The sequence below is a fragment of the Grampus griseus genome (genome assembly GCF_964374135.1).
Source record: "Grampus griseus genome assembly, chromosome: 3".
Classification (NCBI taxonomy): domain Eukaryota; kingdom Metazoa; phylum Chordata; class Mammalia; order Artiodactyla; family Delphinidae; genus Grampus; species Grampus griseus.
The window spans coordinates 37,529,543-37,552,764 of record NC_139019.1 but is presented as its reverse complement, the minus strand read 5'-3'; the positions used below and the strand labels follow the sequence as shown (position 1 = coordinate 37,552,764).

General features: G+C 37.8%; 1 protein-coding gene across 1 annotated transcript in view; it reads left to right on the top strand.

Annotated features, from left to right (window-relative positions):
* Window positions 1-292: 292 nt before the first annotated feature.
* Window positions 293-23,222, top strand: part of HCN1 (hyperpolarization activated cyclic nucleotide gated potassium channel 1) — a gene marked incomplete at both ends in the record, with an annotated part of 366,245 nt that continues 343,315 nt past the window's right edge. Inside the window, one exon of the mRNA XM_082651315.1 lies at window positions 293-702. Within this exon, the coding sequence (XP_082507441.1) occupies window positions 293-702 (410 nt within the window). The remainder of the gene's footprint in view (window positions 703-23,222) is intronic.

Sequence of the window (23,222 nt, the reverse complement as noted above, 5' to 3'; positions counted from 1 at the left end):
CGCGAGGGCTGAGCGGAGCCTCGCCTCGCTCGGACAGCCTCAGCCTCAGCACCTGGCGCGCCGGAGCGGGGAGCGCAGCCACTGAGGGCAGCGGCGGCGGCGGGAGCCAAGCGCGCAGCGAGCAGCGGCGCGGGCGGGAAGCAGAAGCCGCCGCCGCCGCCGCCGCCGCCGCGACGGAGAGCCGGGCTCGGCGGCCGCCGGATCGGACCCCTGCCCCCTCCGCTTCGTGTCCCCGGCGCTGGGCGGCCGGCGAGTCTGGAGCCCGCGCCGTCGCCGGCCGCGTCCCCCGGGCATGGAAGGAGGCGGCAAGCCCAACTCGTCGTCCAACAGCCGGGACGATGGCAACAGCGTCTTCCCCACCAAGGCGCCCGCGACGGGCGCGGGGCCTGCCGCGGCCGAGAAGCGCCTGGGCACCCCGCCGGGGGGCAGCGGGGCCGGCGGGAAGGAGCAGGGCAATTCCGTGTGCTTCAAGGTGGACGGCGGCGGCGGCGGCGGCGGCGAGGAGCCGGCCGGGGGCTTCGAGGACGCCGAGGGGCCCCGGCGGCAGTACGGCTTCATGCAGCGGCAGTTCACCTCCATGCTGCAGCCCGGGGTCAACAAATTCTCCCTCCGCATGTTTGGGAGCCAGAAGGCGGTGGAGAAGGAGCAGGAAAGGGTTAAAACTGCAGGCTTCTGGATAATCCACCCCTACAGCGATTTCAGGTGAGGACTCCCTGTCGCCGCCCCACCCTCCCTTCCGGGCGCGCCCTTAAACGCGCTTCCCCGCTCTTGGGAGGGGGCGCACGGGGACTCGCGGGGAGGGGGTGCCGGGCTGGCGGCGGGCGGCGCCGCCGGAGGCTTGCACTCGGGCGACAGGCTCGACTCTTCCACAACTAGTTTCCACTTAGGAGGAGGTTGTCTGATGTGTTCCTGTTGCCCGGGCACCCCGGGGAGGTTCTCCTGCTTTGCCTCAGGAACTTTGGGGCCAGGTCGGGGAAGAAGGCCACGGTGACCCCCGGATGGGAGGATGCTAAGTTGTGCAGGGAAACTTTCCCTTCGGAGATGAGAGTGTAAGAAAGTGGCCAGAAAGTCGTCTTGGGGGTGCCACCCTCCCTCGCGCTACTCCCCCAAGAAGTGGGTCCCTCCCAGAGGGGAAGAAGGCGCCCCTGGGTTTGAGGAGAGGATGGGGCGACCGGAGACAGTGACTCACAGGTCCCAGCCGGTCCAGCCTCTCTCGCCTGTGGGGAGTGTTATTAGTCTGTCTCTCAACCGCTTATAGTCGCTGGGTATCCTCAGTGCCTTGCTTCAGGATAGTGGCTGGCAGGCTGAGGATTGGTAATTTGCGCTTGGAGAGTCCCTGACTTGAGATTTCAGTGGAGCTGGCGCTGCCAGGTGGGGCAGGAGCGTGACAGGAAGCCTCGAGTTCCCGAAACGGAGACAGGGGGCGTTTCCAGAGCCCCCTTCCTGAAACACAGGAACACCCTTTCTTGACCTTGGCTACTAGTCTATTTCAGAAATTTCTTTCCCGTTTCCCAACTCGGGAACACGGGCAGGAGAGCTGTCAGCTGTCAAGGAAACTCTGCTTCGGCGAATTAAAATTAAGACATTTCCTGATCTTATTTGTCGCCCAAGTATTCATTCGGTTATAAGCATGTTTAGAGATTATCAAATGAAGGTCGTGAAGTAGATCCTCTTATTAGTGCGCGAACACCCTGCTGTCACGTTATATTAGCGCCGGAAGAAGGCTGGGCTTTTAATTTAAAAAAAAAACCCACAAAAAAACCAAAATTAAAACTCTGGGTGACATCTATCTATCCATTTATTGCTGAAATTGTTCGGAAAGGAAAAAGAAGAAAAACAGTGTGTGCACAAACTACGAAGTTTTAATAGGCGGCTGTTAAACAGCCAACGAATGTAGCAATAAAAAGAAGCATTACTTTGAGTTATGTTTACAAGCTAAGGGACATTGCCTTCAACTCCACGCCTTAATGGGAGCTGTCCACAGTTCTGAATGACATTAGCTATGGAAAACCCATACTCCTGCTACACAAAGCCTTGGAGCAACTAACTGTCTTCACCTTCTCTGAGATATCTATACACAACATATATTCTCAGAAATAAGTAGCCACTATTATTTATGAATAAGGTGAATGGATTTTAGGAAGTGTGGAATGTGTAAGGTTCTTACTTGCAGAACCACATAGCAAAGTCCAAAGGAGGACTTATAAAACCTAACAACATTTATAGTCTATGGAAAATGAAGAGTTTGACAGAAAAAATGTTCATATGAAAAGGATCTACTAAATAATCAAACATATTTCCTCCATTAGATACTTATAAACAAACTTATGAATGACCCTGTTCTAAGGTATATAAGATTTTCATGTTCTTTAGAATTTTAAAGGTTGAAATAAAATGTAGAATACTATCTGTACCTCAGTCTTCAATGGAAATATATTGCAACCCATATTATAATTTTTTCATGAAAAAACTTTACATGGAAACAGCCTTCAGTCTTAATAAGAAAAGTAAGCATAGCTTTCCAGAAATATATGTAGTTCAATATTTACATGCAAATAAAATGCTAAACTTTGTTTATTTAATTTCACACTCAATTAAATGGTTACTTATGATACTTTTATTTCTTGAACAGTGTGAAAAGAGACTACACTTTTTCAAAATGGTAGACTATATCAAATAATTAAACTTTCATCAGTTACTACATAAAAACCATGGGGCCACCTTTCAGGAATCGGCATACTGTGCCAAAATCTTTTGAATGAATGAAATTCATGAAATTAAAGATTCTCCACATTTTCCCAAATGAATCATATGAGACAAAATATCTCTTTAAAACAAAAAAAATTGTTACTAAACAGAGGAAGAAATTGAAATCAGTTGATGGTTTAACTTTATCATGCATTTTAAAGAAATGAGAGATGATTAAAGAGTGCTCTAATACCTTAAACAAACTCTACTGTGGAACAGTTTGGAATATTTGATTTTCCCTTGCATAATTGGAAAAAGGAAATGATAGACATAAATTAAACAGCTACTATGATTTAGGTTTTTAACTGGAAGGAATCTGAAAAAAATAGATTTAAAAACTCACAAGTACTATATACACCGGTTTTCTAAAACGACAAACTAAGGAAGAAATATAAATACTTGCTTGCATATGTTTAAGTCTTATTATTATTTCATTGGTGTCTTTACATGATCTTAATACCAATATAGGATTTCTCAAAATCTATAACATGTCAGGATAACATAATGAAAAAAGCAAAAATAAGAAAGACAATTCTGGCAGTATTTTTTTTTTTTCCTAAAGGAAAAGCCATATGGGAGTAATCACCCACACAACAGAAATGTTATAGTCATGATCTCTTCACCTCAGACCCTTCCCTGGTGAAGACACTTTCAGGGAAGTGCTTTGCTATGTTTCATACAAATGCCAAACGTAAGCTCAGTAATCATCTAGTGGCTGAAAAAGTGACACTTAAGAATACATTTCCATGGAGAACGGGGGAGATACCAGAAATTAAACATACCCAGGGCTTTTTCCTTCACTATCCTAAGCCTTTGCGGGGCCAGCTAAGTTTTGCAGGCAGCTCTTTGGTCAGCCCCACACTGCTGAGTGTAGCATGAGTTTGCCACTCCAGGGCATGTCAGGACTTTAACGCTGTGGCTAGCGGTCTAGTCCCTTCTCAGGATGATTGATTTCTAAGTCAGGCTCCTTTCTCCTTCCCTCAGGCAGCAGGGCTGTGCTCCCACTGAGACTCCCAGAGAGCTAGCTCGGTGTTGCTCTCACCCGCCTGGGCCCAAGAGTGCTATTGCTGTGTCTGGAGGGTAGTTTTCTCCTACCTCTGGTGTAAGTAGGGCAGAGGTCCTGTATTTCCCTTCCTTCTCAGGGGAGGATGATGTTAGAAACCTTCAGGGACTAAAGAGGCGTCAAATACCATCAATACTGTTGGAAATAGCTGGGGGGGGGAGCTAGAGAATTTAGTAAAAAAAAAAAATTGTATGTTTTTGTTTATCCCATGGTATATAATCACCCAAACTAGGGAAAATATAGTTACTTAAAAAATAAGATTACACTGATTTTTGTGTGGTGAGGACATGGTCTCAGTCTTACTGAGTTTCATGTGAACAACACACACACACACAAATAATTTAATTTGAAGGTTAAATATGATTTTGAGATTACTAACAGTGATTTTACATTTATTAGCTAAAACTTTACCTTTCATTCATTAAATAAAAAAGTGACACTGGTCAAGCATTGTGCTTTCATAGCCAATCCATAGTTATGATATAATCATTCAAGTACATTGAAAGAATAGCTAGAGGACTTTTGTGGATGTTTGTTATTACGTGAGTAATTTACCTTAGAAGAATTTATCAACAGATTATTTGTCATTTCAGAGATTCTGACATTATTTTGTTGGATCATGCTTACATAAGTACTTTTTTTAAAAATAATGCTCCCATTCCATATATATTGCCAGCAAACCTCTTGCCTCTGGTAAGGGAGGAGATTTTATATCTTGACTCATTATTTCTTCCACTGCTTTTCATCAATTAGTGTGAATAACTGTGAAAAGCTTATTGTGTCGTAAGTACACAAGGACTCTAGAGATGGGAGTCACTTCCTGAAGATTCTGCTGTATCTGGGCTTCCGTCTCCGCCTCATGTTGCATCTACAACTGTGCTGATGTCAGAGATCACTGATGTGTTCATTAGTGAAGGGAAGCTTCCTCCATAGAACAGTTAGTCAGAGAGAGAACGCTTGTTTCTAGGAGCTTCTCCTGAGAAAACAGTTCAACCTTCTGGGGTTTAAGGACTAATTAGCCTACTGCTATGTTATCTTTGTGCTGAATACACTGTATTCTCCCAGCAATGCTCATTTTATTTGCTTTCCATATCAACACAGCCAAAATTGACCGTAAGAATTTACTTTTTTTCCTGTTACGTGAACCTTTTTATATCTTATAAATTCAATTCAGTTCTTCTTAGTGGCTCTAGCAACTGTTAGGCCCAATTAAAGTGAAACTATTTGAAAGATTCGGAGGTATGAATTTATTCAGTTACTTTTTCTTAGTATACATGTAAACTATAAAACTTTAAATTTTATTAAATATTTCATTATTTAATTGCAGTTAATAGATATAGTGATCATACTATTAAAATATTACACGATATTTTCCATTTTTTTTCTGAGCAACTTTGCCTTTAAACCTACTTTTGGGGACATGGTGTAAATTGAGTCATTGGGCAGAAGCACTTTTACCAATTCATATTTAATTATGTGGGCTTGTATTTATGAACTTGCATGGTGAATAATAATGAAAGAGTTTCAAATGCATTGGAACCATTTATTACTTACCATTGTTATCATAGGGTCATTTAACAGAATCTAGTTAAACTATATCTGCTTGATCGAAAACCAGAACTCAAAATAACACTAACACCAGAAAACAAATTAAATAGTATTTGTAATTCTGCATTATTCCACTCAATGAACCTGTGTCCCCGAGTGAGTATGAGGCAAGCAAAATATATCTGTGATCCTGATGGGAGCATTTTGCTATCCTGAGTGTAATTCTTATGTTTAGCAGATAATTCACTCCCTTACTTGGAGACAAAAATTGGGTTTAGGATGAAGACTTTCCAATAGAGTTTCTTGTAAGTATCATACAAATTATGGCAGACCATCAGCACTGCAGGAAGAGTACTGAACATGTTCAGGGTCTGTGACAAATTTTCATTTTATCACGTTGGGCAAAGAAGTAGCAAACTATGAATTAGGCTGACACCATATATTTTAGGACGAGAGGTAGTGGTAATAAGAAAAATTCTGCATACACTAGGATAAAAAACTATTTTCACTTACATTTTCTTCTAAAAATAATTTTGTGTGTGTGTGTGTGTGTGAAGGCATCTTAATGCACAACTTAGCATTATTTCCCCCTCCACCAAAAAAAAAAAAAAAAATCAGGGGAAAATGGCGGTGCTTCCTGGTTCATCCTGGAATTTTCTGTTTTTGCAAAATAAACCTCATGGCTCTATTAATTCTCTGTGTGTGTGTGGTGTGTGTGTGTGTGTGTGTGTGTGTGTGTGTGCGCGCGCGCACACCTGTGAGAGAGAGAGAGAGAAACTGTTCAAGGGACATCTGTATACAAGGGACATCTGATAAATGCTCATTTATCTGACACACTTCACCCAAGTTTGAGTGATAAAAATTGATTTTGTGGGGCTTCCCTGGTGGCGCAGTGGTTGAGAGTCCGCCTGCCGATGCAGGGGACACAGGTTCGTGCCCCGGTCCGGGAAGACCCCACATGCCGCGGAGCGGCTGGGCCCGTGAGCCATGGCCGCTGAGCCTGCGCGTCCGGAGCCTGCGCTCCGCAACGGGAGAGGCCACAGCAGTGAGACGCCCGCGTACCGCAAAAAGAAAAAAAAAAAAATTGATTTTGTGACCCTTTTCAAGTTTATTCATTAATTTCCTCGTAATATTCTTCAACCGTTTGACCTAATAATTGACCACTCAGTTAAAGCAAGGTAGCAAAATTATGCATGCCTCAGATTTACAATTTAACAATCTTATTTACATAGACCTGTTTTTATTTTCAAGATGTTATTTATAACTCTAAAGAAGTAAGGCTAATTACATACACATAGAGTTAGCAACTGTTTACAAATTTTATATGTTCAGGTTTGTTTCCAGTATTTCAGTATTGTAAACAGTGCTGCAGCAAACATCTTTGTGCATGACTTTTCTTCATTATATTCTGTACCTGTTGATTTTACCAATTAATACTGCTATCAATTGAGACACATCTTAAAAGTATAAGCGACGTGGGTTCACCAGTGCTGATGTTCCTGTTTAGGTATTCACAGGCAGTTTTAGGACGGAAAGTCAAAATTGTCCTCCGTTCTATTCATCACAGAGTACATAGAGTGGTAAGAGAGATCTTATGTCATGTCCTGTTATCCAGTGTCTAATGATGTTATTGCGCTGCTTACAGTCCTTTGAGGCCGTCTTCCCATTACTCTTGAATACATTTGACAAACCTTACATGAGCTACAGGACCTTGCATAATTTCAACCTATGTGGGCAACCTCGTCACACACCACTCGCTTCCTCCCTGTCGTCAGCCACCAGGGTAAATTTTCAGCTCCTAGAACCAGCTGAAGTTCTCTCCTGCCACAGAGAGTTTGATGTGACATTTAACCCCACTGCCTGAAATTCTCCTTTCACTTTTTGTCATTCTGCATCATAGCTTGTTTCTCCTTGTCATCTGGATTTCAGTTTAATCATTGTGATCACCTTCACCTCCACCACTCCCCATTTTATTTTCTCTCTGGGCCTCTTGTTTCATCAGAATTTATATTTTATGTATGTCCCTCCACTATAATTCAAGCTCACAACCTCATCAGTATTATTCAATTTTATATTCCTAATGCCCTAAAAATGCACATAATATACTTTTTTTTCCTGCTAAGCGTTCTCAGATGCTTTATTTTTTTACAGTTTTTTTGAGATATTATTTACCTACCGTTACGGTTCACTCATTTAAAGGGAATGATTGCTTTCTAGTATGCTCACAGAGTTGTGCAACCATTACCACAATCCATTTTAGAAAATGTTATCACTCTAAGAAGGAACTCCATACCAATTAGCGCTCACTTTTGTCTTTCTCCTTCCCTTCCTCCCCTCACAGCTCTGTCCAACTACTAATCTACTTTCTGCCTCTATAGAATTCTTTTTTTATTCTGGAAATTTCATATCAGTGGAATCATACAATATGTAACCTTTTGTTATTGGCTTCTTTCCCTTAGCATAATGTTTTCAAGTTTCGTCTGTGTTGCAGCATGTTTCAGTACTTTGTTTTGATATGCATATACCAAATTTTATCCATTCATCAGTTGATGGATATCCGGATTACTTTTAGCTTTCGGTTTTATGAATACTGCTGGTATGAACACCGTTATATATTTTTTGTGCAGAGGTGTATTTTCATTTATCTTAGAAGTGAAATTTCTGGGTCAACATAACAGACTTTTAAAAAATATTACTGAATGAATGGGCAAAGAATTAGTCTCCAACCAGTGTGCCACATTTATTCTTTACATTAATAAATCCAGATAAAGAAAGCTGTTTCTTCCCTTACAGCAATAGTTGGCATCCCCTCCTGTTGCCACCTGCAAGTACATGTCCCAACTATTACATTTTCCTGCCCAATATACAGAGGACTAAATGAAACTGCAGGGAGGTTAAGCAGCATAAACCTGGTGACATAGATAGATAGTAAGAACTGGGCCAGGAGTTCAGCTCTTTGGAATCTTGATTCTGTCACTCCAACTCTTTTACCTAAAAAGAAACGAGGCTGCCGATATAAATAATTCTCCACACCTGTGGGAAAACAGTATGTTAGACCTTATCATTTATTCTTCCTCCCTCCTGAAACCATCCCAAAATAATGTGAAAAAAACACAAAAATACATAGACAACTAGAAGAAAGAGGAGAAAGCAGAGAACAAGAGATCTCAAAAACATTTTGGAAAATAAAACATTTTGGAAAAGAAAGCTAATGGAGAAATTATTCTACTTATACAATCCTTCACCATTGAACTGCAGAAGTGTTCAGGAAATGAAGGGAGCAGTTAAGAGAGAATTTCCAGGAAAGCCAGGCTGAAACTAGGAGGATTAAGTAAGGGTCTCCTTAGTGAGTACAGAACTCTTTTTTTTTAACATCTTTATTGGAGTATAATTGCTTTACAACGGTGTGTTAGTTTCTGCTGTATAAAAAAGTGAATCAGCTATACATATACATATATCCCCATATCTTCTCCCTCTTGCGTCTCCCTCCCACCCTCCCTATCCCACCCCTCTAGGTGGTCACAAAGCACCGAGCTGATCTCCCTGTGCTATGTGGCTGCTTCCCACTAGATATCTGTTTTACATTTGGTAGTGTATATATGTCCATGCCACTCTCTCACATTGTTTCAGCTTACCCTTCCCCCTCCCCATGTCCTCAAGTCCATTCTCTACGTCTGCATCTTTATTCCTGTCCTTCCCCTAGGTTCTTCATAATGTTTTTTTTTTTTTTTTTTTTTTAGATTCCATATACATGTGTTATCATACGGTATTTGTTTTTCTCTTTCTCTTTCTGACTTACTTCACTCTGTAAGACAGACTCTAGGTCCATCCACCTCACTACAAATAACTCAATTTCATTTCTTTTTATGGCTGAGTAATATTCCATTGTATATATGTGCCACATCCTCTTTATCCATTCATCTGTTGATGGACACTTAGGTTGCTTCCATGTCCTGGCTATTGTAAATAGAGCTGCAATGAACATTGTGGTACATGACTGTTTTTGAATTATGGTTTTCTCAGGGTATATGCCCAGTAGTGGGATTGCTGGGTCATATGGTAGTTCTACATTTAGTGTTTTAAGGAACCTCCATACTGTTCTCCATAGTGACTGTATCAAATTTGCATTCCCACCAACTGTGCACGAGGGTTCCCTTTTCTCCACATCCTCCCCAGCATTTATTGTTTGTAGATTTTTTTTTTTTTTTTTTTGGCGGTACCTGGGCCTCTCACTGTTGTGGTCTCTCCCGTTGAGGAGCACAGGCTCTGGACGCGCAGGCTCAGCGGCCATGGCTCACGGGCCCAGCTGCTCCGTGGTATGTGGGATCTTCCCGGACCAGGGCACGAACCCGTGTCCCCTGCATCGGCAGGCGGACTCTCAACAATTGCGCCACCAGGGAAGCCCTGTTTGTAGATTTTTTGATGATGGCATCCTGACTGGTGTGAGATGATACCTCATTGTAGTTTTGATTTGCATTTCTCTAATGATGAGTGATGTTGAGCATTCTTTCATGTGTTTGTTGGCAATCTGTAAATCTTCTTTGGAGAAATGTCTGTTTAGGTCTTCTGCCCATTTTTGGATTGGGTTGGTTGTTTTTTTGATATTGAGCTGCATGAGCTGCTGGTAAATTTTGGAGATTAATCCTTTATCAGTTGCTTCATTTGCAAATATTTTCTCTCATTCTGAGGGTGGTCTTTTTGTCTTGTTTACGGTTTCCGTTGCTGTGAAAAGCTTTTAAGTTTCATTAGGTCCCATTTGTTTATTTTTGTTTTTATTTGCATTTCTCTAGGAGGTGGGTCAAAAAGGATCTTGCTGTGATTTATGTCATAGCGTGTTCTGCCTGTGTTTTCCTGTAAGAGTTTTATAGTCTTTAATTCATTTAGGCCTTATATTTAGGTCTTTAATTCATTTGAGTTTATTTTTGTGTATGGTGTTAGGGAGTGTTCTAATTTCATTCTTTTACATGTAGCTGTCCAGTTTTCCCAGCACCACTTATTGAAGAGGCTGTCCTTTCTCCATTGTATATTCTTGCCTCCTTTATCAAAATAAGGTGACCATGTGTGCGTGGGTTTATCTCTGGGCTTTCTATTCTGTTCCATTGATCTATATTTCTGTTTTTGTGCCAGTACCATACTATCTTGATTACTGTAGCTTTGTAGTATTGTCTGAAGTCAGGAAGCCTGATTCCTCCAGCTCCGTTTTTCTTTCTCAAGATTGCTTTGTCTATTCAGCGTCTTTTGTGTTTCCATACAAATTGTGAAATTTTTTGTCCTAGTTCTGTGGAAAATGCCATTGGTAGTTTGATAGGGATTGCATTGAATCTGTAGATTGCTTTGGATAGTATAGTCATTTTCACAATATTGATTCTTCCAGTCCAAGAACATGGTATATCTCTCCATCTGTTTGTATCATCTTTAATTTCTTTCATCAGTGTCTTATAGTTTTCTGCATACAGGTCTTTTGTCTCCATAGGTAGGTTTATTCCTAGGTATTTTATTCTTTTTGTTGTAATGTTCAATGGGAGTGTTTCCTTAATTTCTCTTTCAGATTTTTCATCATTAGAACTCTTAATCTGACATCAGAATGCTTGGAGCCTGGTCAGTTCTCCCCAGGCAGGACACTGGGGAAAAAATACCTCCAATGGGAGATGAGACACTTCAATGTCTTCCAATAAAAATTCTTATTTATTACTTAATGACCTTGCAAAAAGCCTCACATTTGTACACAGAGACTGTATGTATATTTTGGTATTACATCATCTGATATGATCTAAAAGCAAAAGATTACAGGACTTTTGAGAAAAGTCTTTATCATAAAAGAGAAAAACTAAGTCAGACAGCAAAAGAAAGTGCCGAGAACAAAGAAGCATTTGGGATAAGGGGAAACTCAACATTATTTAAAAATACTCTAAAAGTTATATCTTCAGAAAGATATTTTATCTGTACAGTAAGAACAATGTGCTATGAAAAGAATACCCAGGATGTAGTAAGTTGGCACGTAAAGTCTAGGAAATCTCTCAGAATTAGGGCAAAAAGAAAAAGAGAAAACAGAAAATATAAGCAAAATAAAGGATAATTTATAAGGTCAAACTCCATAAAAGGAGTTTCAAGATGAGAACATAGTGTGAAAATGGACATATGGGATTAACAGAGACATTTTAAACAAAATTTTCCAGAGAGCAGGGAGTGAAACGTCTTTTCTGAGAAAGTCATAGAGCACTCAGCTCCAAGAAAGGAAAAGACCCCATCAGGAACCTCACACACCTCAGAACACCTCTGAATCAGAAAAAAGCAAAAGAAAACAAAACCCTAAAGCTTTCCTAAAAGAAAGTTATAAGCTTACAGTATTTCTCAAGAAGTGAGAAAATACTGTAAGCTAAATGATAGTGTGACAAAGTCTACAAAATTCTGAGACAAAGTGACATCTAAAAGAATTGTGTACCCTGCCATAATATGAAGCCAATTAGAATTCAAGAATTCTAATATTAACCACCCATGTATCCTTTCTTACAAAGTTATTGGATCATGTGCTTCAGCAAAACAAGGAATCACACCCAATAGCGTGAAAACAGAAGACGGGATATGGGATCTCACAAGGAAGAACCTTGAAAGAAAGTCCCAGGAGTACTCCTGAGTAGCTAGCTGGTCTTGAAGGAAACCAGTCTAGACAGGGACCAGAAAGCAGAGGCCTCTGGAGAAAGACCTTCATGGGAGAGAAAATGGATAATCAGCAGTTGAAAAGTAGTGTTAATAGGTGGTCCACAGATCCTTTGGAACAAGATATCTATGACTTTCATATGAATAACTATTGAGTACATTAAATAGAAACAAATAAACAAAAGATCTTTATCAACTCCAGGATGATTTGAAGGTGTGTAAAAAAGGAAAAAAAATTACAATGCTTGGATCAGCAGTGAATAACACTTACCTGGCCATTTTAAAGTAAACAAGGTTGACTGATTTAAACAAAGATTATGGTCCAGTTATTCTGGGAGGAAAGAGAAAGGTAGATGAGGGTTGGGTGTCCTAAGAAAGCTAAATCCTCATCTGCCATAACTGGCAATTAGCAGGGTTTAAAGTTGATGTATCAGTTTCTTTTTGAAATGTGAATTTAATGTCAAAAGAAAAAATTAGGGTGTTTAAGAAGTGGGCATGTAGAGTGAAAGGAAGGGAGCTTATAATCTTCTTATAATCCTTTAATGCTATTTTACTTGTTAAAAAAAGATTATGGGTATGTTTTGAGGTGACATATAGCTTTGTTAAGAACACAGATTCTGGAGCCAGCCTGTTTGGGTCAGAATCCCAGTCCACCACCTTAGTATCTGGGCCTGTTTCCTTAATTATAAAACGAGGAAAAGAATATATATATATCTTATTGGGTTGTTGGGAAGATACATATTTTATATTTGTATTATGAATATATAGTGTCTAGATATGTAGTGCTTAGAAATAGTATACTTTGCTTCTTAATGCTATGTAAGTGTTAGCTAAAATTATGAAAGTAAAATTGGAGCAGAATTAAGGAATGTGAACTATTTAAGAAAGGAGAATACTAAGTAGACGCTTGACAGTCTTCAGAATTCCTTTAGCAAATGTGTCAGTGAAGGCAGGGCCATGTAAATGATATGCTGTTCTGTTTTCTTTTTATCTTCAGGGAAGTCTGGGCAGCAGAAGCCCTGATGTGTAGTGGCCGTGTTTGTGTGTGCTCTGTGAAATAAGTTCACTCATGAGGGAATTAGCATTGGAAAACATCTAATACATCTTCTATCTGCAAAATTTTCAAGATATAACAGTATTATCTTCTAAGTTGGTATAGAATGCTACAGTGTTGAACATTGAGAAATAGCTTTTAGGGAAAATTCTGATGACACTGAGTTGCCATTAATCCTTCCCATTACTCTTTATTTTCATCAGAAAATGGCATAAGCCATTTGGGATCTTATTTCAGATCAGTTAAACGTTATATATGAGTCAAATAAGATGATTCATAACTTGCTAATTTCTTTCATTTTCCTTTTTATGGTCAATTTTTTTTCCATTGGAATGTAATTGACTTATAATATGATATTAGTTTTCAGGGGTACCACGAAGTAAGCCAATATTTTTATACATTATGAAATGATCACCATGATTAGTCTAGTTATCATCACTATACAAAGTTATTACAGTATTATTGGGTATATTCCCCATGCTGTATATTACATTCCCATGACTTATTTATTTTATAATTGGAAGTGTGTACCTCTTAATCCCCATCACCTATTTATTATTTATTGTCAAATTTAATAGTCTATGAAAAATGGTTATTTAGAAATATAATTTAAGGAAAAATTCTTTTTTACATCATTTTAGAGCAGATGTCACTTATTGCCCTATGTTAGCATTGTTAGTTTTTAAAGAGAGTATACTTTATGAAAAATTATACAATCTTGGTTGTTTGAGAGACATGAACAGAGGCTGAGAAAATGAATATTGAAGGTTATATGAGTAATATTTTTAGGGAGAACGAGTATTCCTTATTTTTTTTGTAGAAGAGTCATTCATTGTTTAAATAATTATTTTTAAAAATAATCTTTGTTCTGAGCAATAAATTTGGTATTTGTCTTGGAAAATCATGTAAGTGAATTAGGATGAAGATTAGAAACAGATATATTGTCCAGGATTCAGTTGTATTTTTTTAAATATATAAAATAGCAGAAATATGTGCTAAAATTACCTAGTTACGGTTGTACATATATTGAATAATATAAATAACCCCAGAATCCTATTAACTTAATTATTGATTATACTAATCATTCATTGGCTATCCATTTATGTTAGTGACACTTAGGCTTCCAGGCTCAGAGAATACTTTAAGAATCAGATGAAATCTGTGGATTCTCAGCCTAGAAAAGTACATGTATTCACAAAATTTTTGTTTGTGATTTTAAGAGGTTTGTGGTTCCCTTCAAGCACATTTATTTTCGGACCCCAAGTTAAGACTTCTTGAACTATTATTTTTACACAGAAATATGATACTAAAAACAATGCATGGAAGACAGAGTTTTGCTTGGACATTTAAGAATTAAAGCTGTAGTTAGACAGATTTGCCTTGAGAGGGAGAGAATTCCATCAGCCAAGTCAGTTCACTTTTGAGGCTGGATACCTCATCCACAGGGATTGAATAGAGACAATCATTCTGTTGTTGGGTCAGTCAGCATAATCAAGCACAGAGTTATAGCTAGAATATATTTGGGGTGAGAAGAGGCTAAATTATTTTTTTGCAGAAGATATTTATCTGCCTGAAAGAGCTAATTGAACTAACTGATAAATGATAGCATTACCTGCAAAGTTAATTAAGAGAGTTTATTATAAGAAAAATATATTAAAATATATCAGTAACTTTCCTATATGTTAACAACTGTGATTGAGGATATTTAATAGAAAATAATACCACTGACTACAAAAACCAAAAATATAAACTATATATAAAAAGATGAGTTATACAGTAGGTAATATTAACCAAATAAAATAACTGAGTAAAATGCATTGTTATCAGTTTACAACAAAATTAAATCCAAATAGGTTTAGATTTATAAAAGGTAAAAATAACTTAAATCAGAGTTCCTAGAAAAATATTAGTGAATTATTTAATAATATTGCCATGGGGGAAAGCTTTCCAACATTCGACTCCAAAGACTCTGTAAATTGTTGAAACTTTTCTAAATGTCAGTTTGACCCTATAGAAAAAGTCCTTGAAAATGTATAGGCCCCTACCTAATTTTACAGAAAAAAATATGACACGTGTAAATACATGGATACAAGGATGATTCCTATAAATACTTTTCATAATAATAGAAAATTATAAACAAATATAACCTGAGTAAAATTTCAACCCTATCCTAAACCTCTGGTTATCAGTTATTCTCCATATCTCTGCCCTGCCTTTTCTTCATAGAACTTTTCACAGTTTATTATACTAAATGTTTTGTTTATCTCATTTGATTAGCTACCCTCATCTATAATTTAAGCCTAATTTAGGAGAAGGGTTTTTTTATTGTTGTAACCATTTTATTCCTAGGGCTAGATGCATGCATGGCACAAAGTAGGCACTTCATAAATATGAATGAATGAAGAAATTTTATGAACATTATGCTTAATCTTGATTTTTTTTTTTTTTTGCGGTACGCGGGCCTCTCACTGTTATGGCCTCCCCCGTTGCGGAGCACAGGCTCCGGACGCGCAGGCTCAGCGGCCATGGCTCACGGGCCCAACCGCTCCGCGGCATGTGGGATCTTCCCCGACCGGGGCATGAACCCGTGTCCGCTGCATCGGCAGGCGGACTGAGCCACCAGGGAAGCCCCTTAATCTTGATTTTTATACACAATTTCCAACAACCAGATGGTTTTTTCCCCTATATTTCCTGCAACGAAACTAATTTAGTGTAGATAGTTTAATCTGACATACAGAGACATGTATTTAGAAATAAGATTTTATGCCATTTAAAATAACATATATACATACTTGTATTAATTCTGTTTACTGTAATGCTTGTTTTTATGTAGTTTAAAAAATTTGGGGGAGATATATATTGTGGATCTTTTGGGATGGCTCTTGTTTCACAGCCCTATAAAAACTATTTAAATGTCATTGCCTTTGTAATCAATGCTGTCTTCATCAGAATAGTTGAAATATATCTCTCTGGGTAATGACATTAAGAAAGAATGATACATTTACTTTCTTGTGTGTAGCTTTTTTTTTTTTTTTTTTTTTTTACTTTTGCCAAATCGCACTGCTTGGTGTAACAGCAGTGCACATTTCCTTTCAAGCCCTATTGTATAGAGATGGAAAATTAGCACTGTCTCTATAGGTATAATTAATAAAAGATTGAGTCAGTGTTTTGAAAGAGGATTAATTTTGAATTTTAGCTCTGTGGTAAGTAGCTTTTTTTTACTGTGTTCACCAAAGAACAAAAATTCCAACCAAAAATTTTCTGAGTAAGCACTATTAAATTGATCCTTGTGTAGTTAATGGAAAGGATATCATATATCTTGATACAAGAAAATTGAAGTTGACATAATTTTCAAAAGGAAAGGGAACTTGAATCTGAGAAGACAGTGATAGTTTGGTTTTTGCACATAAAAAGCAGAGCAAATAGAGAGCAAAATGAAAAACACATTGGACAACTTTTACAGGAAAACTGTCCCTTAAACCTAAAAGATAAGTAGTTGGGACTGACCTGTGACAACTGCAAGACTTGTGTTTTGTGAACCTCCATGTACGTCAAAGGAAGGAAGTAATGGGAAACAAAGTCATCTGATAGACCTGAGGACAGGTAGACCTACCGCATAAACAACAGGTATTTGCTGGAAGAACAGCTGAAACTGAGATGGGATTTGCATAACACAGTAGTGGGAGCTCTGCAGTCATTTGAAGAGGAAAAATGCTGTTCCCAGGTTTGTGACAGGAAATACATGTTAAGGGCCTGGAACAATTTAACATACCAGGTAGTAGGGAAGCTGTCAAAGAGAACCAGGGTAATATTAAAAAATATGAGTCAACTTGAAAAAAGCCAAGATGGGCTTCAGAAAAGCATAAGAATTTCAATGAGTTCAAACTTAATAGAAGTTTAAATTTAAGTTCATAATAATATAAGAAATCATTACCCACTGAAGCTCATAGGGACCCAATTCATTACCTTGAAACCTGGGTGAGTAAAAGGAAAGAATCAAGCTTTTCCTATATTATCTGACCCAATGTATAACCAAATAGTAGAGGAGGAAAAGAATGTCCTTATAAAATTATTAAAGCCAATACATGAAAAGATAATGATACAATTAGAAAATAACGATTTTACCACTCCCATTCAATGAATGCATCTAGCTGTTGGCATCCATAGGTATTCAAATACAGAGGGTGGAGGAATACGATGAACTTGCACCTGGAGCGTGTGATCAGCAAAATCCAGTGTTGGAGAACTGTCAGGCCTGCTAGCCAGGCTCTTTAACAGATAAATAGTAAGGAAAAGAATGGGATGAAGGAGAATTTGTAAATTAAGAGACGTTCTGAAAATGGAGGTTTGGACAGAGCAAACTATACAATCTAGGGATGCACAGTTGTGATGGAACTATAGAAAAATTTAGGGAAGCAACTACTACGAAAGGCAGCAGAGCTGTTATTTTGGAGGGTGGGAGGGGGCTGTGATTGGGACTATACACGTGGATGGGCTTCTTGGGTGGGTGGCCAAGTTCTATTTCTTGTCCTGGGTGGTGATTTCAAGGTTGTTTGGTTCATGATAAATCACTGTTTTCTCTAGTTTTCTGCATTTGTTTTATTTTATAATAAAAAGTAAAGGAAAAAAAGGGAAGAGGTCTTAATTTTCAAAAAGAAAGATCAATATATAATGAAAAGAAGTACAATATTACTGTTTATCTCTCTGTGTTACTCAGAGATCTGATTTGTATTTACAACAAAACCCTAACAATGCTAAGGCAAAGCAATTGGATGCAACTTTATGGTGGGAAAATGACTCAGACATAATCTCAGAAAAGTCAGAACCTTAAGTCTTTTAACTTGATTTGAGGAGAGATATTCAGCCTCTTTGAAGCTAATCTGTAAAATTTGAGAAGGTAATATCTGTCCCCTTAAGAATGTTATGATAATAAGATGATATAGGAAAAGTGCCTGACACATAGCCAATATGTGATAAATATTAAATTCCCTTTTCACTTTCTTTTGTTATCCTGTTAATGTTATATAAGTACAAATAAATAAATTATAGTGTTTTTTCTAAAAGACGTGAGATTACACACATGAATTCACTCATTCAGTAAATATTTATTGAGTGCTGAGTATGTTTTCAGGGACGGTTAGGCGTTTTAGATATGAAAAAGAATGAAGCCAAGTCACAAGCTTTCAGAGGCTTTTTGTCTACTAAAGAAGACAGGCACATAAGGATGTAATTTTAATGGAAGGAAAGAATGCCAGTAGGAAAACTGTATAAAATAATATACCACTAGAGAAAATCATGATGTGTTAATTCCATAATATTTAATCATCAGCTAAATTTTAGTATTTTTCACTATTTCTCAGATTTCTTTTTGGTAAATGATTACAAATAATCAGTACTTTTGCATGTTTTTTTTGTTTTTCTTTTTTTTTTTTCCTAAAAAGCAATTACCCTGCTGGGGTAAAACTCTCACATTTTTAACATTTAAATCTTTATTAGTCCATTGTTACACTGTTGTGATTCCAGAAAGCATAAAGTATTTTCAGGCTTGTTTTAAAAATCAATCAAATGGAGAATTATTTCAGAATTGTGTGCTTAAAAGAGAGAAAAATCCATTGGAAAATAGCAAAGGGATTTATTTATTGACTGAAAAGTGGAGTGCCTCTATATCTCTTTCCTATGTAAAATAAAGCTAATGGCTATCCTTCTGTATTAACAAATCATGTTGGAAAGAGAGAGAAAAGCTCTTAACCTACTTTCCTATCTTCAGTTTTTAACTTTATCATGCTTGCTAATTGTCTGGGTGTCCTTTAACTGTCTATTTCCATGATTCTTTCCCAGAGGCTTGGTTTAATTTTAAAAGTGTCTTGTATTCAGCCCTAATTATGTGAAAGCTCACTATAGGCAAACAGCAAGAGATAGTAATGACCAAAATGTCTTCTTAAATCAGTGCCAGGATACCACAAGCACAATGCTATAAACGTTTAGTAACTAGGAAATACCACTATATAAGGTAATACTTAGAAGCTAGTGATGTTTGAAAATAGGATTCCTTCCTAGAAACATAACTTCACTAACTGTGATGTTTTACATATATAATTCTGTGGTTTTATACATTTTATTTCTCTTATCAAGTGTTTAAAGAAGCTGAATACCCAGACAGTCTCAAATTCTTTTCATCATCAATAACTATACCTGAGGTGGTTCTACTTTATTTGAGTTAGAATAAAGTTAAAAAAATATGCAATCTGTGTGCCTAGAAATACTGTCCATTGTTTTCTTTGAAAAGCATGCTATTATGTTGACTTAAATGCCCACAGTAAATCAAGAAATTAAGCATTATCTGTCACTGTTATTTTTATATTCATTTAATGGGGGAAAGATTACTGTTGAAATGTTTTAACTGGTCACACATGGGAAAAGCAACAGTCAGTGTTTTATTCTACAAAAGATGGTCAGAATGCAGCCTTACCTGTTATGTTCAAACTGTGTGTCAGACACTGTTCTAAGTGTCTTTATATTATCTCACTGAGTCCTTAGAGTAACCCTGCAACAGATACTATTTGTGTCATACTACAGCTTAGAAAACCAAATTATGGAGAGGTTAAGCAGTCACACAGCTTAGAAGTGGAGAAGCTGGGATTTGAACCCAGGGATCTGTGTGAGAACTCAGGATATTAACCACTATCTTTTGTCCCAGAGGAATTCAGTCATGTCCTGATCCAGTGACTCAGTCTTTTTCTCTGACTTTACAAAAATGTACTGTTAGAACATATATTCTTTTTCTGGCCATAAGAATCTTAGTTATTCAGCTAATAGTCTTGAGTGGGAAATGGTGCCCCGTTAGCCAAATACTGGCTGCAGTTTTCTGAGAGCTTCATTTCTAGTTCATCATGTTGGACTGGATCCTATGTGTCAACACCTAATTATTTCAGATGCTCATTTGTTTTTCTAAAAAGCTAAATGTTTGACAGTAAAGAGTTCAAGGTAAATCCTAAAAACTGAAATGTTCTTATCCAGGCAGGCAAATAAAATGGAAATAAAACTATAATGACTTCTTTTGACTCTACTCAAGTGTAATACTCCAGAAAATATAAGAACCAGTGAAAACAATTCTACTTCCTAAAGATACTTGTAATTTCCTTTCATTATGTTTTTCTGCATTCTTTTCAGTGATAGTGCTTATATACCAAAATGAACAGACTATTCAAATGAAAATAGCAATGAAGAGCTGTACTAATGAGGAAAGGCATTGAAAGGTATTTGGAGATAGAAAGACGCTATAAACTTTAGTTTTAGGTAATGTTGAAGAGAGATATAGTTATTGCACAAAAAGGTCAAGATTTGCCATCAGATTGCAATCTACCACCATATAAATGTTAGATAGCTTATAAATTGGAGTTTATTAGAATAATAATGGATTACAATTGCTTGGGAAAATTTAGAAGGGTTTTTATTAGACTTCGAGTCTGCTGAAAAAAGGCAGCTAAGAAAGGCAAGAAACAATGTAAGGTAACAGTGTACGGTTTTATGTGGCAGATGCCCAAGAAATTCCCCCCAAACTATAGTCCTGCTGTACCTCTGAGACCATTTCCTCAGGTTTCCTGAAGTCTGATAACAGGATGGTCTACCGAATGGAATCACTGTTTCCAAAAACAATTATTTCATAACTCACTATTACTTATTGGGACTGTGGAGCTAGAAATAACCTGAGAAACTAAATCCCAAACAGAATTAGGAGCACCAAAAACAGAGATACTGGAGAATTAGGAAAAATCCTTCTGAAGCGTATCTGTTTAAAAATAGAATTAATTTTAAATTTTTGGAAAAATGAGATAGGTGATATTATCACCAATCATCAAGATCAGAATTTCCTGGAGAATGATGAATAATTAAAAATGTATTTCATCATTTATCCTCTCTAAGTAAATTTAAATTCTTTGTCTATAAGAAACATGCTCACGGGGAGGGGGAAGGGTAAGCTGGGACGAAGTGAGAGAGTGGCATGGACATGTATACACTACCAAATGTAAAATAGATAGCTAGTGGGAAGCAGCCACATAGCACGGGGAGATCAGCTTGGTGCTTTGTGACCACCTAGAGGGATGGGATAGGGAGGGTGGGAGGGAAATGCAAGAGGGAGGAGATATGGGGGTATATGTATATGTATAGCAGACTCACTTCCTTATACAGCAGAAACTAACACAACAGTGTAAAGCAATTATACTCCAATAAAGATGTTAAAAAAAAAAAAAAAGAACATGCTCAAAGCACTTTCATTTAAACAACACCAAACAAAACAAACCCTTGGCTCTTGGTTATTTTTGCTACTTCCATAGTTTACCTTTTACCTTTAGAGACTTGTAACGATGAATTTATTTTCACTCTTTCTCCCTTGCTTATCATTACTCCTAAACCCTGCATAACCTGGCTTTCCATTTGAGCAGTATGCTGAAAAAACCAACCAACCAACCAACCAACCAACCAACCAAACAACAAATCTTGTAAATGTCATTTAACCTCTTTGTTTCTAAATCTAGTAAACACTTTCCAGACCTTATTTAACTTGAACCCTTATTGGCACTTGACACTCCTTCTTGACTTCTCTGACCCTTCTCTTCTCTGATTATCTTCCTACATCTCTGCCCACTGCTTCTGCAGGTCCCTGTCAGGCTCTAGCTCTTTCACCCTTAGCTTAAATGTTGTTGAGTCTCAAGATCCAGCTTCAAGGCCCCTTCTCTCATCTCTGTACATATTCTCCTTGGGAAATGTCATCCATTGCCATCTCTTGAACTACTATTGCCTACATGCTAGTGATTCTCTGATCTAGTCCAGCCCAGGGTATATGCCTTAGCATCAGACCATGTATCCAACTGCCTCTTTGATTTATTATGTTACCTTTGACCTGATGGCTAAAACTGCTCTTCAACTTATGTTTCCTTAAGAATGGAGTGATTAACAATGGTACTTAACCCTAAATCTCATTATTATCCTAGGCTCCTACTTGTTTTTCCCTGGCACTCAGCCTATACTGCACAGGTGTGCACATGGGCATGTACACACACACACACACACACACACACACACACACACACACACACGACTTACCATGCCTTACTTCTTCTACCTCCTAAATATCTCCTGAACAATCCTACCACTACCATGGATCATGTCCTCTTCCTCTCTGATTTTTCTGTTATGACTTATCCATTGGCTTCTAGTGTGGCTCCACTTCTGTCTTCCAAACCAGCACCACATTGTACCTACTACATTTTGCTTCTTTGTCAACATACATACAATGGTCTTTCATGTGTCTATATTTTTTCACATTTTCCAAACCATTTAATATGAGTCTAAGGACAAAATCAAAATTAAAACCTAAGTAGACAACTTTATCTAGTTATTCTTTGGAGTTAGGCAGAGAAACAGTGCTGGGTTACAAAATTAAACTAGAGATAATAAACCAGAGCCAGACAATTTGCAATGAAATTCAAGAGGCAGGGCTCTGGAAAAATTCTCTGAAACTCCACAGCCATGTGATTCAATTTAATACTGATTTACTAATCACCTAGTATGTACCAGCCACTGAGCTAGACCCAGGATAAAGCACTGAAGAAGGCAGACATCACTCCTGCTTTTTCTGAGCTTTCAATCTCCTGTGAAAGACATGCATTAAATGAGTAATGAGAGATGATCACTGTAATAAACTACAGTGTAATATATGAAGGAACAGAGCTAGAGGTTTTGTCTAATCCAGAGGGTTAGGAAGAGCATCCATGAAAATGTGACAATTGAGCTTAGAATTCAAAGACAAATAGGAATTTGTTAATTAATTAATTAGTGAATTAAACCAGGAGTTTCAGGTATGGTTGAGGATAGAACTAAAAAATCTGATAAATGACACTTGTAAGGAAGCAACTGCTGACAATATTTTGAGTTATTTTCCACCAGTATTAGTTGGACAGATAAGATAGGCTCATGATAGATAAATAGATAGATAGGTAGATAGTTAGATTGACAGGTAATATTTAAGTACCTCTTAAGGATCACACCGCATATTTCTTTCTTTTGTAATGTGTCATTACAGCCTTTGTCTATTTTTCCTCTGGCATGATTGTATTTGAGTATACTCCCATTCAAGGCTCAGATTTCCCA